The following is a 13,550-nucleotide window of genomic DNA, read 5'->3' as shown; positions in this document are numbered from 1 at the left end:
GTTCTTCTATCAAGTGTGAGTGACTGTCTCCCATGACTGGGCTATCACTTTATACATTTTCAAATCTTGTGTTCATTATTTGAACCAGATCAAACCATCTGGATGCTAATTCTGCAGGTGACTGAGGCTTCAAAACATTTTTACCTGCATAATTTCAATATTATATTAATTACCCACATTGATTTTTATTCCAGCAGGAAACATTCTATCTCAGACCTGTTTAGTCAGGAATACAATAGCTGGTTAACCCTAAAAGATACATATGACACGTATCAATAAACACAAAAGTCTGTGACTGTTCCAGGATTCCAGAGTATTGTACCTGTCATATAGAGTACCTAGGACTCTGATAATTGGTAATTCACCATTTCCCTGTATGCTAAAGTTAATATATTGAATTAAGTATTAGACCTTAAAACCACAGCAACAACAAAACCTTGAGTTTAAGGCTATTTACAGAGGTTACACCTAAATTACATCTAATTAACATTAATATTAGTTAACATTAATTAATGGCACATCATTGGATGCCTTCAGCATCAGGAGCGGTGTCAAACAAGGCTGTGTCCTTGCTCCGACATTGTTCAGGATCTTCTTCGCACTCCTCCTGAAGCATGCCTTTGGATCTTCAACAGAGGGCATCTTTTTGCACACAAGATCTGACGGGAAACTGTTTAATCTTGTAAGGCTGAAGGCTAAGTGTAAGGTGCGGGAAGTGCTCATTAGAGACATGCTGTTTGCAGATGACGCTGCTGTAGTGACACTCACAGAAGACCAGCTTCAAAAACTGCTGGATCAGTTCTCCAAAGCATGCAAGGACTTTGGGCTTACCATCAGCCTAGAGAAGACAAATGTACTTGGTGAGGACGTTGTTGAACCTCCATCAATCAGCACTGACAAGTACACGCTAGAGGTCATCCATGAGTTTACTTACCTCGGGTCCACCATCACCAACACCCTGTCGCTGGAGTCTGAGCTAAACAGGAGGATTGGAAAAGCAGCCACAACTCTGTTCAGACTTAGCAAGAGAGTGTGGAACAACAGCAAGCTGTACACTCACACCAAAATGCAAGTCTACAGAGCCTGAATCCTCAGCACCCTCCTCTATGGCAGACCTTGTACGCCTGCTAGGAAAAGAGGCTGAATGTCTTCCACTTTCGCTGCCTTCAGGCACATTCTTGGGATATCATGGAAGGACAGTGTGCCCAACAACGCCGTCCTCGAGCAAGGTGGAATTCCAACCATGCATACCCTCCTCAGGCAGCTGCGGCTCCACTGGCTTGGCCAAGTCCACAGGATGAATGATGGAAGGATCCCAAAAGACATCCTGTATGGCAAGCTAGCCTCTGGCAACAGACCTCCCGGATGCCCCCAGTTGTGCTACAAAGACATCTGTAAGAGGGACCTCAAGGAGGTAGACATCGACCCAGATAGTTGGGAAGAGCTGGCAGACGACCACAGCAGCTGGAAGCAGGAACTGCACAAGGGCCTTCAGAAGGGCAAGATGAAGATCAGACAGCTGGCAGAGGAGAAGCGAGCCCATAGAAAGGACAGCGAGGACCTGCCAGACACCCACTACATATGCAACAGATGTAGCAAGGACTGTCACTCTCGTGTGGGCCTCCACAATCACAGTCAACGCTGCAAATGACAATCTTAAACGGAGTTACGAAGGGCGCGATCCAAAGTCTGTGCAGACTGAAGGATGCCTTGGCACGAACATTAATATGACAGTACACACAGGGTGGTAAGGGACTTTTGTTGGTAAACGGGATGAGTTTTCTAGTTCTGGGCCTGAAGAAGAGGTTTCGCTAGTGTAAAAGTGCGACCCTTTTATCAATAGAAGTTGGTTCTATTAACAAAAATTACCTCAGCCTACTTATCTCTCTACAGTTACAACAATACTTCAAACAAAAATACACAAATACATTACATTCATCAGGTGATGTACAAAGGGCCAGATCCTCCACTGGTGTAAATTAGTCAGTGGAAATTCTGCCAATTTACATCAGCTGAGGTTCTGTCCTGCTGTGCGTAATTATGCCTCATAATTCTGTTTTTAACAATTCATGTTTTAGTTTTCAAACTAATGTTTTAATTTAGATTTGTGGGTGTGAATCCAATCAAAGATTACTGGCTTTGTGCTAATGAATAGTAACAGAGAGGTAGCCGTGTTAGTCTGTGTTCTAACAAAACAAACCAGCAGTCATGTAGCACTTTAAAAAGCATTCTGTTAGTCTTTAAAGTGCTACATTTCTGCTGTTTTTGTTTTGCAGTAGTTTAACTCCATTGACTTCAGGAGAACCATGGGTGGTTTACAGCAATGTGAGTAGAGAATTTATCTGGCTGTACGCAAGTGTATTTTTGATGTTGTAGGTGTACTATAAGCATTCGCTGCCAAAGAGTCAGCTGGATATATTATGTCGGGTTTAATTGCATCTCAGGCATCCAGGAAAACTCTCTCAAGAAGAACCTTAAAAGTGATATATTAACACTTTTTTGAATAGGTCTGGAACATGGGCATGAAGTTCTCACTGCCCCATGTGAAAAGGGCAAGAAGGCTTATATAGCACACTCTTAAATTTATCTTAAGGTATCTTTCCTCTTCTTTGTAGGTTGTCCTTTCTGTCTGCTGGAGATTTCACATCCAGCATAGTATTTTATCGTATCTCTAAATAAGTATGGATAAGAATTCAGAACAGTTTGCTTAGGTTGCAGCACTGAGGAAAAAAAAATACCTCTTAGCTTTGGTGGCAGCCTTTAATCTTCAGTAGTGGATCTGTCATCTTAGCAGAGGCCATGTGACTTATTATGTGGTGTGGGAAACTTGTAAGCCCTCGAACTCGTCTATTAAAACCTGGCAAATATTTATGCAAAACTGGGCATTTTAAAAACTTTTATTCTATTCTGGAGAGTAAATATTGTCACTGGATTTTTACTGATCGCCTTTAAATTTTACCTCGTTTAACCCTGATCTACTACAACTGCAGATGTTACCTATGTGTTGCTATAACGTGGATTGATAGTTTTAAAACACATTCATGGACCAGAGGAAGCACAAATACCAATGTATCTTTTCTATGAGATAGTAATCTCTTTTGGGGCACTGGTTCTCTTTATTTTGAGCCTTACGCCGCATCAAATACATGGCTGTCACATAATAAATCATGTGACATCAACACAGATGATATGACTTTCTCAGTTTCAACTAGAGTAGAATAATAAGCCCTGCAGAGTCCACAATCACAATAACCTAAAGCATGAGTGTGATTTGTATGGCAGTCTGCCACTGAGTTCTCATTTGAATCAATTTCACAATTGCTATAGAACATACATTTTTAATATACGTAACAATTGCCAGAATCTTATACCTAAAGCCCTACCTTTTCCATGTGCCCCATGCTGTTATGAGTGGAAACCTAATTAGCATTAACTTAAAGCTAGAAGTAGATTGGACTAGGCTTCTTTATACTAAGGCCACCCGCGTTCTGAGGGTAAAGGCTCCATAAAATGAGAATATATGTAATTTACACCCACTTGAAGGACCACAGCAGTTTAAAAGGGCCTTGGTGTAAACAGTAATCCAGCCAGTTACCTCCAGTTTTACAGCATACTTTGTGGAGGGCTGTATGAGAAATTGAAATTAATGGCACTATTGAGGATACACACTTTCTTCTGTCTCCATCAAGGACATGTGACTGCCTGCAGTGTCTCCTCTCCTTCTGTTCTGCTGCTGGCCACATTTCAGTGGGAGGCGCAAGACAGAACTACAGGGAACACTAGCAGAGTGGATTAAATATAAAAAAGAACAGTGGAAGTCTTTAGCTTCCTTCACAGCAGTCAGAGAGTGGCCCTTTGTGGTACAAAGCCACAACTGCAAAGGGAACAATCTGCCAAGTCTAGGTCCCAGAGAAAACTGGTTCCAAGGATGGCTACCAAATGAAATACAATTAATTAAAGAGTATGGCATCTACTGTCTGCTGCTGATTATTTGAGGGCCAGTGTACCTTTCTTCCTGATATAATATTAGTTTGGGGGAATTTATAATGTGATTCCTAGATAATAAGATTCCTATCCCCAATCACTCTTATGTACAAATACTAAGCTTTTGCGGTCTCCTGAGAGAGGTGTGCTCTAATGATCTGACAAGAGTGGGAGCTCTCAGCTGAGGCCATACCATTCTGTCAGTTTCATCCACTCAATTTCTCAGTGGGAGTTTGTTAGCCGGTGGCCAGGTAATGTGCGGTGAGGTACCAACTATGCCCTTGTTATCATCCAAGTTTAAAACTACAAGAGCAGAGAGCTCGTCGCTGCAAGCAGCCAAGACAGGCTGATGGACTCCCCTGGGTCCTAAGCAACCCAGTTTTTTTACTGTTAGAGCAGGCAGCTCCTAGCACTCTTACCTACGGCCAGGCTGTTGTAACCAAATGGTTAAAGTTCTTTTGTTGTGCCGGCTGTGTTGCAGTGACAAAAGGGTTAACAAAATAGTTAGGCTTGGATCTTAACTAGTTACAAGTTTATTAAGCTACAGTTATAAGCGTGTGGTTACAAAAGGCTATTGTTTACTTCTTATATGCTAGCAAAGTACAGGTGTTAACAAGTTACATTACAATCCAATACAAAGATATCTGTTACCATCTAACACAATGATATCTTGATACTAGTTACAGAGCTCTAATTCTTTAGCTGTGCACAAAAAAAAGTCAGAGACCTAGCATGGGTGTATCTTACCCTCTCTGCGTCTCCTCGATACCAGCGTAGCCAAGCCGGATCGGTCACTCAATTCCGACGGAAAGACGAATACAAGGTTGGGCGTCCCCAGTAGTGGACCTCGGGAGGCAATCACCTGACCCGACCAGCAGGAAGTTGGTTGAAATGCACTCAAAGTTAGAGTTCTGCTGGACCCATCTTTTATACCCCTTTTGGGTTACGTATTCTCTTTCTTATCTATGGTGCCAGATCATACTGGTCTGTCTTTGTGACTCCAGTTTGTTACAAGGGCATTTCTACTTAGTTTGCACTTGTAAGACAAGAGATAAACAATTTAGGAGTACAGGACATTCTTTTGTGCGGGCGGGGCACGTCCCCTTCTGGGTGAGTGTGCTAGGAGCTGCCTGCTCTAACAGTAAAAAACTGCGTTGCTTAGGACCCAGGGGAGTACCTCACCGCACATTACCTGGCCACCGGCTAACAGAGTTTCATGTGAGCAACAGACAGGATAATCAGGTACTTGGTTTCTCATCCCTTTTCTGACGCTCCCTCAGTGGCACTTTGACACTGTGCTTCCATATCCCCATCTATAAAATGGAATTAATGCTAATAATTTGATAATGTGTTTGAAGTGCTCTGAATATAAATGCTATATGAGTTGTAGTGCTCCCATTTTCTGTTTTATTTTGGCAAGTATTTGAGGAGGGGCTAAACGCTAGAATGGAGGTGGATTTGTTTATAGTGGGAACACATGCTGGGAGATGGGCAATGGCGTGCAACAATTCAGTGTGTACTTACTCATGACTGGCTGTGTCTGCACTGCAAACATAACTTCTAAGTTGCTTAGTTCAAAGTACAACTTTGAAGTAAGCAACTTTGAAGCTGAGTGTCCATGCACACCCTACTTTGAAGTTAAACTTTGAAGTAGGGCACGAATCCATTCCCAGGAATGGAGTAAGGACTTCGAAGTTGGGCTCCCTACTTTGAAGTTAACATCGAAGTAAGGGAAGATGTGTTTAGACTCTCTGCTGGCTACTTCAATGTAGTGCCCAACACCAAAGTTAACTTCAAAGTTAGTTCCTAGTGTAGATGCACCGGGTGTAGTATAAAAACTATAAGTACTATTTATTGGCTATGTCTACACTAGCCAAAAACTTCGAAATCGCCATGCAAATGGCCATTTCGAAGCTTACTAATGAAGCGCTGGAATACATATTCAGCGCCTCATTAGTGTGCGGGCAGCCACGGCACTTTGAAATTGACGCCGCTCGCTGCCACGCGGCTCGTCCAGACGGAGCTCCTTTTCGAAAGGACCCCCGCTACTTCGAAGTTCCCTTATTCCTACCTACTCATAGGAATAAGAGACTTCGAAGTAGCCGGGGTCCTTTCGGAAAGGAGCCCCGTCTGTACGAGTCATGCAGCAGCGAGCCACATCAATTTCGAAGTGCTGCAGCCGCCCACACGCTAATGAGGCACTGAATATGTATTTCAGCGCTTCATTAGTAAACTTCGAAATGGCCATTTGCATAGCAATTTCAGAGTTTTTGGCTAGTGTAGACATGGCCATTATGTTTAATCATGGAATAAAATCTATTCATTCTATTGGTTTTATTCACCCGTAGCTATGATTAAACTAAATGTATGTGCAACTGTATAATTTAAAAAAAGAAACATATATTGTAACCACAGTTAGCTTTCTTTAGATCCATATTAACCCATGTTTTTTCACAGCCATGCTAATATGAAATGCCAAAAGTACAACTTATAATGAACAATCTCATGCAAGGAGACATGAAGTAAGTTGGACATACTGATTGAATGGGTACATTGCAACATGTAGCACATAATTTATTATAGCATTTGGTAGTAGAGTCTTCTGTGATACTCCTGTAAGGACAAGGTTTTATTTAAAAAAAAAAAAACTGTAGTTTTCTGCATCCCTATTCAATAAAGCTTAGATCAATTAGATTTCATCTTGTTGTGCTTTTTCCATTAATTTTTCAATTTAGTATTCTTCAGGCCAAACAAAAATGAAATATGCTGCCTAAAAATTCCCAGAATACACTAGGAAAGCATTTAGTCTCATCAGTGCACTGCCAGAATTTGAATAAAGGGCTCTCTCAAAAGCTTTCCATAACAGCTGGTGATTATACATGATATTCCCTCAGTAGAACACATCCACGTCCATGAACAGCCTCAATCACACCAATACACATCCATTAATCCTGTCATCTCCACTCCTCTCTTTCCAATGTATTTCTGCATCACCACATAAAGAGTACTCTATATTGCTTGTTTATGTGGAAGTTCTGCTTGCAGCAGCAGTGCTCTCAGGTGGGTTTCCTGAAATCTCTGATTGTAGAGTGGCTGGTTTGCTGAATCCCTCTAATGAAGTGTTATTGTTGGGGATTAGGTCCACTTTAATTCTTGAGGCGTATGATCTAACTGCTGGCAGGCTTTCTTGTCTTGTGTGAAGGGTCAGGTTGAAAAGAAAGGAGGTGATGGTGATGGGGCAAAGACATCTTCAAGTTTCCTGCTACTGGCTCTTCATACTCTGCTTGCAGGCAGTGGTGAGGAGAGTGGATGGAGGACTTTCACTGAGTATAGCAGCTGCAGCAGCACTGTGGCCCTATCCCTTATTCTTTTCATCTTCATGCATGCTGGAATGGCCAGTATCGCCTCTTAACAGACCTAGTGGAAGATGCAAGACAGAATTCCCCTTTGCAACTTCTCTAGCACAGGTAGCAATGGCATTCATGTCTGCAAAGCAACACCTGACTGAGCAACCATGCCAGACCTGGGATTAGGAAAGGCTGAATATTCTAACTAGCAAAGCCAGCCTTAACATTGCATGTGCTTGGCAAACAGCTTTCTGCTCACACAGTGGAAGTGTCCACACAGGTCTCCCTGCTCTGGAAAGGCCAGCCTGAGGAATTTGGTGAGTGTTCCTGAGCCCAAAAAGGAGGTGAATTTTGCAGGGGAAGGCTTTTTGACAGAGGGTAGCAGAGCTGAGATAAAGCAACACAGCCCTCTTCATCCAGAGGCTCAACGGTATTCAGCTGCTTCCAGTCTGCACCAAAGTGTCAATGAATTCCTCAGAGTTAGCACAAAAAACAAAATTTTGAACTGACAGTCCTGCTCTGTCTTTAATTTAATTTTATGAACCTGCTGTCACTCTCCATTCTTTCTTTGATTTGCCTTGTTTTTCCGTTTTTGTCCATGTAGAAATTCCCTCTTTGTTCCCTCTTTGCATGGGATTAAAAATCTCTTCCTCAGGAGAGATTCAATTTCTTGAATCAGTTAAGATTTCAGGTTTATCATTTTTCTTTCTTGGTGCCAAATATCAGAGGGGTAGCTGTGTTAGGCTATATCCGCAGAAATAACGACCTTGTTAGTCTACAAGGTGCCACAGGCCTTTTCGTTGATTTTTTTTCTTTCTATGCTGATGAAACTGGATTTTATATATATAAAAATTGCATTTTTGTGTTCTGCTTTTTAGGGTGTGTATGTGGTTTTGCTAAAGATGGTACTTTCAGTGAATAATATCTCTTTTGTGATAGAGTGTCATCGTAAATAGGCTAGTCTAAAGCCTCATTGAGAGCAATTTAAGAAATCTGTTTCACTGTCTATCCCTCTAAATATTCTCACTGATATGTTTTTAAACTTTCAAATACTTAGGCATACTCTTAACTGTATTTATTGAGTAGTCCTATTGTCGTCAGAGTCTAAAAATTCTTAAGTCCTAAAATACTGTCTTCGTTTAATCCTTATTTTCCCCATGTCTAGGGTAGGGCTCTACAACAGAGATTCAGTTTTTTTTTTTTCCTTTTTTCGATACAGATTCTCTTGGAGCCAGGAGTAATCCAGGATGTGCTAGCAGCTGGTAGTCACCTGCAGTTGTTGGAGCTCCTTAGTTTATGTTCTCATTATCTTATCCAGGTAAGGCTTTTATACTAAATTAACTGACAGTTTCCCTTTGATTGATGGACTTTGTTTACAAGATTAAAGCCCATAATTCTGAGTAGTATATAGGAAGTGTTACAGAACTAGGATAATACTCGTTCTGTTTCTGGTCAGCATGGTCTAGCAGGGCTCTGCAATGGGAACTGAGAGACCTGAATCCTGACCCTGTCACAGATCTGTTGTGTGTATGGGGTAGAGATGGACCCCCCACCACCACCTTGCCATTTCCCTATCCACCCTTTGGTTGTCTTGTCTGTTTGACTTTGGAGAGGAAGGATGGTGAAACGGTTAGGTCGATAGCCTTGGTTTTGGGAGTTCAAGTCCCTGCTCTGCCACAGACTTTCTGCATGACTTGGGGTTTACTCTTTGTGCCTCAGTTCTTCCTCTATAAAGTGGGGATAATAGCACTGTCCACTCTCTCAGGGCTGTTGTGAGGACAAATACATTAAAGATTCTGAGATGCTCAGATACTATCGTAATTGGAGCTATATAAGTATCATATCTATCTAGGTATAGATTGTAAGCTGTTTGGAGCCCAGACTTTCACTCTCTTTGCAGTGCCTACCACAATGGGGCCCTGTTATTGTCTGGGCCCTGTGCACTCCCCCAGCAATGGCACCAATATTTTGAGACAACAAAAAGAAATGTCTTTTTTTATTTGGATTGACACTGCCTGGTGCCAGCTGCTGCGACTGAGGGTCATGTTTGTATGATAGAATGAGAAACTTCTTCTCATCCATTTGCATGTTGTCCCTCCCTTCATTCCCTTCCTTCCCTCCCTGAGAGGCGCCATGCATTCTGGAACTTTCCCTTGCCCATATCACGTGACAGCTAGCCCGGGGGTGGGGGTTGTGCTTGGATGAGAAACTTCAGCTGCTTACATTTTGTCCTAACCCCCACATCCCCTCTCTTCCCTCCCCTAGAGGTGCCACTCAGTCTGTAAATTTACCATGCCCAGCTGCATCATGTGGCTTGACCCCTGCCAAACAATAAAAAGATGTCTGTGCAAGGTGCCAGGCAGCTTGCATACTGCAAGGGTCCTGTAGCCAGCCAGGGGAAGTCTTCCTGGTCAGTCACGATTTTTGGGCAACAGAAGAAAATAGTTTGTCACTTGCGTGTCTGTCCTCTCAGAGGAAATTTTTATGTGGGGTTTATCCAAAGGCCAGGGGGCTGGCTATAGTCAGGGTTCTTTTAGCCACCTGGGGAAGTCTCCCTCGGTGGTCACGATTTTCAGGTGCTGGCTGTAGCCAGGGTTCTTTTAACGTCCCCTAGTCGTAACTGTTTCAATGAAGGCGATGGAGTAGCTATACAATTACCACAGTTCTCGAAATAAGACTTGCAATGAGGAATATTCTTGTTCTGAGGGTCTTTTCTGTCAGGTCCAAACCTGGCTGTAGTCTGGGGTCTTTCAGCCACCTGGGGGAAGTCTCCCACAGTGGACACAATTTCTGGGTCTTTGCTATAGTCTGGGGTCTTTTAGCTGCCCCAATGAGGGAGTCAGTAACTGTTTAAATGATTCACTGCAGTTTCAGTGTAGCACCTGTGTCTACTTAAACATATTCTTCTTCTAAAGGGTCTTCTTTTCTGTGAGGTCTACATCCAGATGCAGGTCCAAACCTAGATCCAAGCCTAGGCATGCTGTTAGTAGGGGCAGGTGGTGGGTTTCCCTGGGCAGTTATGATTTTCTGTGCTGGCTGTAGCCAGCGGTCTTTTAGCCACTCCGAGCTGTAACTGTTTCAATGATTCATTGCAGTTTCAGTGTAGCACCTGTGTCTACTGAAACAAATTCTTATTCTGAGAGTCTTCTTTGCCAGGAGGTCTAAATCCAGATCCAGGCCTGCAAAGATCCAGTGCTTTTGCATCCAGTTTTCAAAAACCTGTTGGTTGGGAAACCCAAAATCTTTTTTCTAACCATTCCTAAGTGTTTTATAGCCCCTCCCCTCAATTATAAAAAGCACATCTCTTATAAAGGCAAACCAGACCTCTATCTGGAAAAAGGGACATTTATTTAACACGGCAGGGGAAAAGGGGAATGAAATGCGGGAAGATGTTGTCAGATACCCACATCTACTTGTGGGGCATTTTTTTCCCATGCTGCACCAGAGAACATAGCCAGAATGCTATGGAGCTCAGGGAACTGTGGGATGGATTCCCACAATACACTGCTGCAGCAGCTGATTTTAGCTATTTTGTGTGTGCCAGCAATAAGTGGATTTTTGTGGGGAGCATTTGGGAAACTGAGGATGCTCAAAATTGAATTGATAAAATCCAGTGTTGTTAAATTGATTTTAATAAATTTGATTTCAGCTTGTAGTGTAGACGCAGCCTTAGGCTCCTGAATCTGTTAGGTTTAGCAATGCTAGGGGTAGCGGTACCTAAACACCTCTGATAATTTAAGCCTAGGTTAAGCAGCCCACCTTAAAAACATTAATTCCTACTGCATATGGGACCCACTCACTGTGATGCAAATGGTAAGGGAGAGGAAATGGAATAAACTATTCCCATAGTTGCCTTCTTTCCCATGTTGCTGGAGGGTCCGTGGGTGCTTCACTATTCTCTCATTACCACGGCGTTTTATTTCTTTCTTTTTGTTTTGAACTGTTGAAATATTGAGTTTTAGATCAGCATAGCCTCAGGAAATACATTATGTTGAATGTATCTAGTTTATTATTGCTGTGTGATACTGATGCAAAGTTTTTGCTTACTGTGGTTTTCTGAAATTTTTGGCTTGGATGCTGCACAACTTTTTTGCGGGGGAGGAGTTAGTAGTAGCTTTCCCTGTTTCTCCCTAGATATTCTTAAATTTTTGCCAGTTCTGGCATTCAGGGTTAGCTGTCTGACTCCATTCCTTCCAGCTGAACTCCAGTAGATTTCAGTGAGAGTCTGTTGATTTCAGTGGCAATTAGATTGGACCTTTGCTGTCTCCAGATGGGAGCAAATTGGTTAAGTCTGAGAGACCACAGAAAAATGTGTTAATCTGATTCTCTTTTCACTGATTTCCTTTTTCACTAATACAAATCAGGAGAAATTCCATAATGTAGTTGAGATAAACAGGTGTAAAACCAGCATGCGTGAGAGAAGAATTTGGTCTCAAATTTACTTCAGTTCATTTTCTGCATGATGTATTAGTCATTTGACTCCAAAGTGCACACAGTTGCTCTTAGAGTGCCTAAGTTAGAACAAGTCTTTGAATCTGTTGATAAATCTCACGAAGATATCTATGAGACATTACTTGAATTACAAACACAACTCAAGAACATGAAACTACTAGGGATTCAGGAAAAAATTAAAGAAGTTCCTCGTTTTAAGGCCAGAATTCCAGGATCTCGTTACTTTTTCATAGTTGAGAACTTAAGAAGCCATGCTGGGTCTGACCTATGGTCCAGCCTGCCCAGTATCCTGTCTTCTGACTGTGGTCAGTGCCAGATGCTTCTGAATAGAAGAGAACAGAGCAGATAATCAAGTGATCCCATTTCCTGTCACCCAATCGCAGCGTCTAACAACAAGAGCTTTATGGGCACCCTGCATATTGATCTATGTCCCAGACCATACTAGTGAGAGGAGAAAACCCAAAACAATCCTCTAGTTTCAGTCTTAGAGGATGCACTTGATAGAAGTCATCACAGTATTACCATTTGTCTAGGAGGAAGGCCAGGAATATTGGGTAGTCACCAGACTCAGCTGCTGCAGAGATGTTCAGCAGCATGAGTATGGATATATTTATCTTGCTCATGCACTGGGAGAGGAATGCTGTCTCTGTATTATGCTCAAGCTAAAGCCTGACTGATGACATTCTGGCTACAGTACTGGCAAATCAAACATAAGTTTGGAACATTTTCTTTTTTTGGCTAGGTTTTGATTAGCATGTTAGAGAAGGGAAGTTAGACATGGGACAGTTGTTTGGACTGTTGCATGTTTTAGCACATGGGATTGAGCCTCCTCATCTGAAGAGGTACTGACGGTCCTTATGGGCTGGGATGACAAATGTTTTCTGCTTTCTTCATATTCAGGAAGGGCAGAAGTTTTAGTCACAAGTGGTGGCCCTCATTGTTTCATGCATCCTTCACGTCAGAATTTATGAAATGTTCCTCTCAAAAATGGCTAAAACATCAAAATTTATTTTTGGTTTTAACTGCTTGGACTTGTGCAGGGGAAAACCATGTAACATTTATCTCTCTGGTTGGTCTCCTCGTCACCAGGGCATATGAGCACCTTACAAGTGACTTTCCATATCCTTCCACAGAATCTCAGCAAGTTACATTTATATATATTTTTTCGAATGGAAAAGGCTACAGTGAAATCTGAGGGGCTAGGGGTAGGGGAACGGAGTTGTTCATTTTGTGACTCACAGCCAGTTTGATAAGGTATTAAATTGCCCTTATCCTACCTCCTCAATCTGGAGTTGCAGCCATAGCACAGTCTCAGCCCGCACTAAGAGACACTCCTAAAAAAAGAAACATTAATTCTTACACCAGAGATTGAGAGCATAACCTCTGCATTGCTAGCAGCCTAAACTCATTTGGGAGTTTAGCTCCTAGGTTTTCCATATAGAGCAAATTAAACTACTGGAAAAAAAAATCTGAAGGTCACCACCAACCAGGACATTTAGTATGAGTGAATTTTTTGAAGAAATAAATATATTAGAGTGATGCTGTAAGAAAGTGCCATCATTGTAAAGGCTAAGCCCACCAGCTTTCTCTTGTTGGAGGAAAAGGTGACACTTTTCAATGTCAAGAATACCTCAGATTTATTCAGGGAAAGCCCCCCTCTGTTTATAGTTCCCTTGTTTACACCATATGCTTCCAGCAGCTGTAGTACTGAACTGGCATTTTTTGAAAAGAATATTATGTTCTATCATTTATTGAGTGGAAGGACTA

At 42.1% G+C, this 13,550-nt stretch overlaps 1 protein-coding gene across 6 annotated transcripts in view; it reads left to right on the top strand.

Moving 5' to 3' along the window:
- The window catches only part of KLHL32 (kelch like family member 32), a 202,206-nt gene that overhangs the window by 81,844 nt on the left and 106,812 nt on the right, over positions 1–13,550 (top strand). For all 6 annotated transcript variants that reach the window (XR_012645082.1, XR_012645081.1, XR_012645080.1 and 3 more), the window contains one exon: positions 8,551–8,649. Coding sequence is in view for 2 of the 6 variants with exons in the window: in XM_074990857.1 (XP_074846958.1) it covers positions 8,551–8,649 (99 nt within the window). In the remaining 4 variants the exon portion in view is untranslated. The remainder of the gene's footprint in view (positions 1–8,550; positions 8,650–13,550) is intronic.

The sequence above is a fragment of the Carettochelys insculpta genome, chromosome 3 (genome assembly GCF_033958435.1).
Source record: "Carettochelys insculpta isolate YL-2023 chromosome 3, ASM3395843v1, whole genome shotgun sequence".
NCBI lineage: Eukaryota > Metazoa > Chordata > Testudines > Carettochelyidae > Carettochelys > Carettochelys insculpta.
This window is presented reverse-complemented; position numbering and strand designations above follow the sequence as displayed.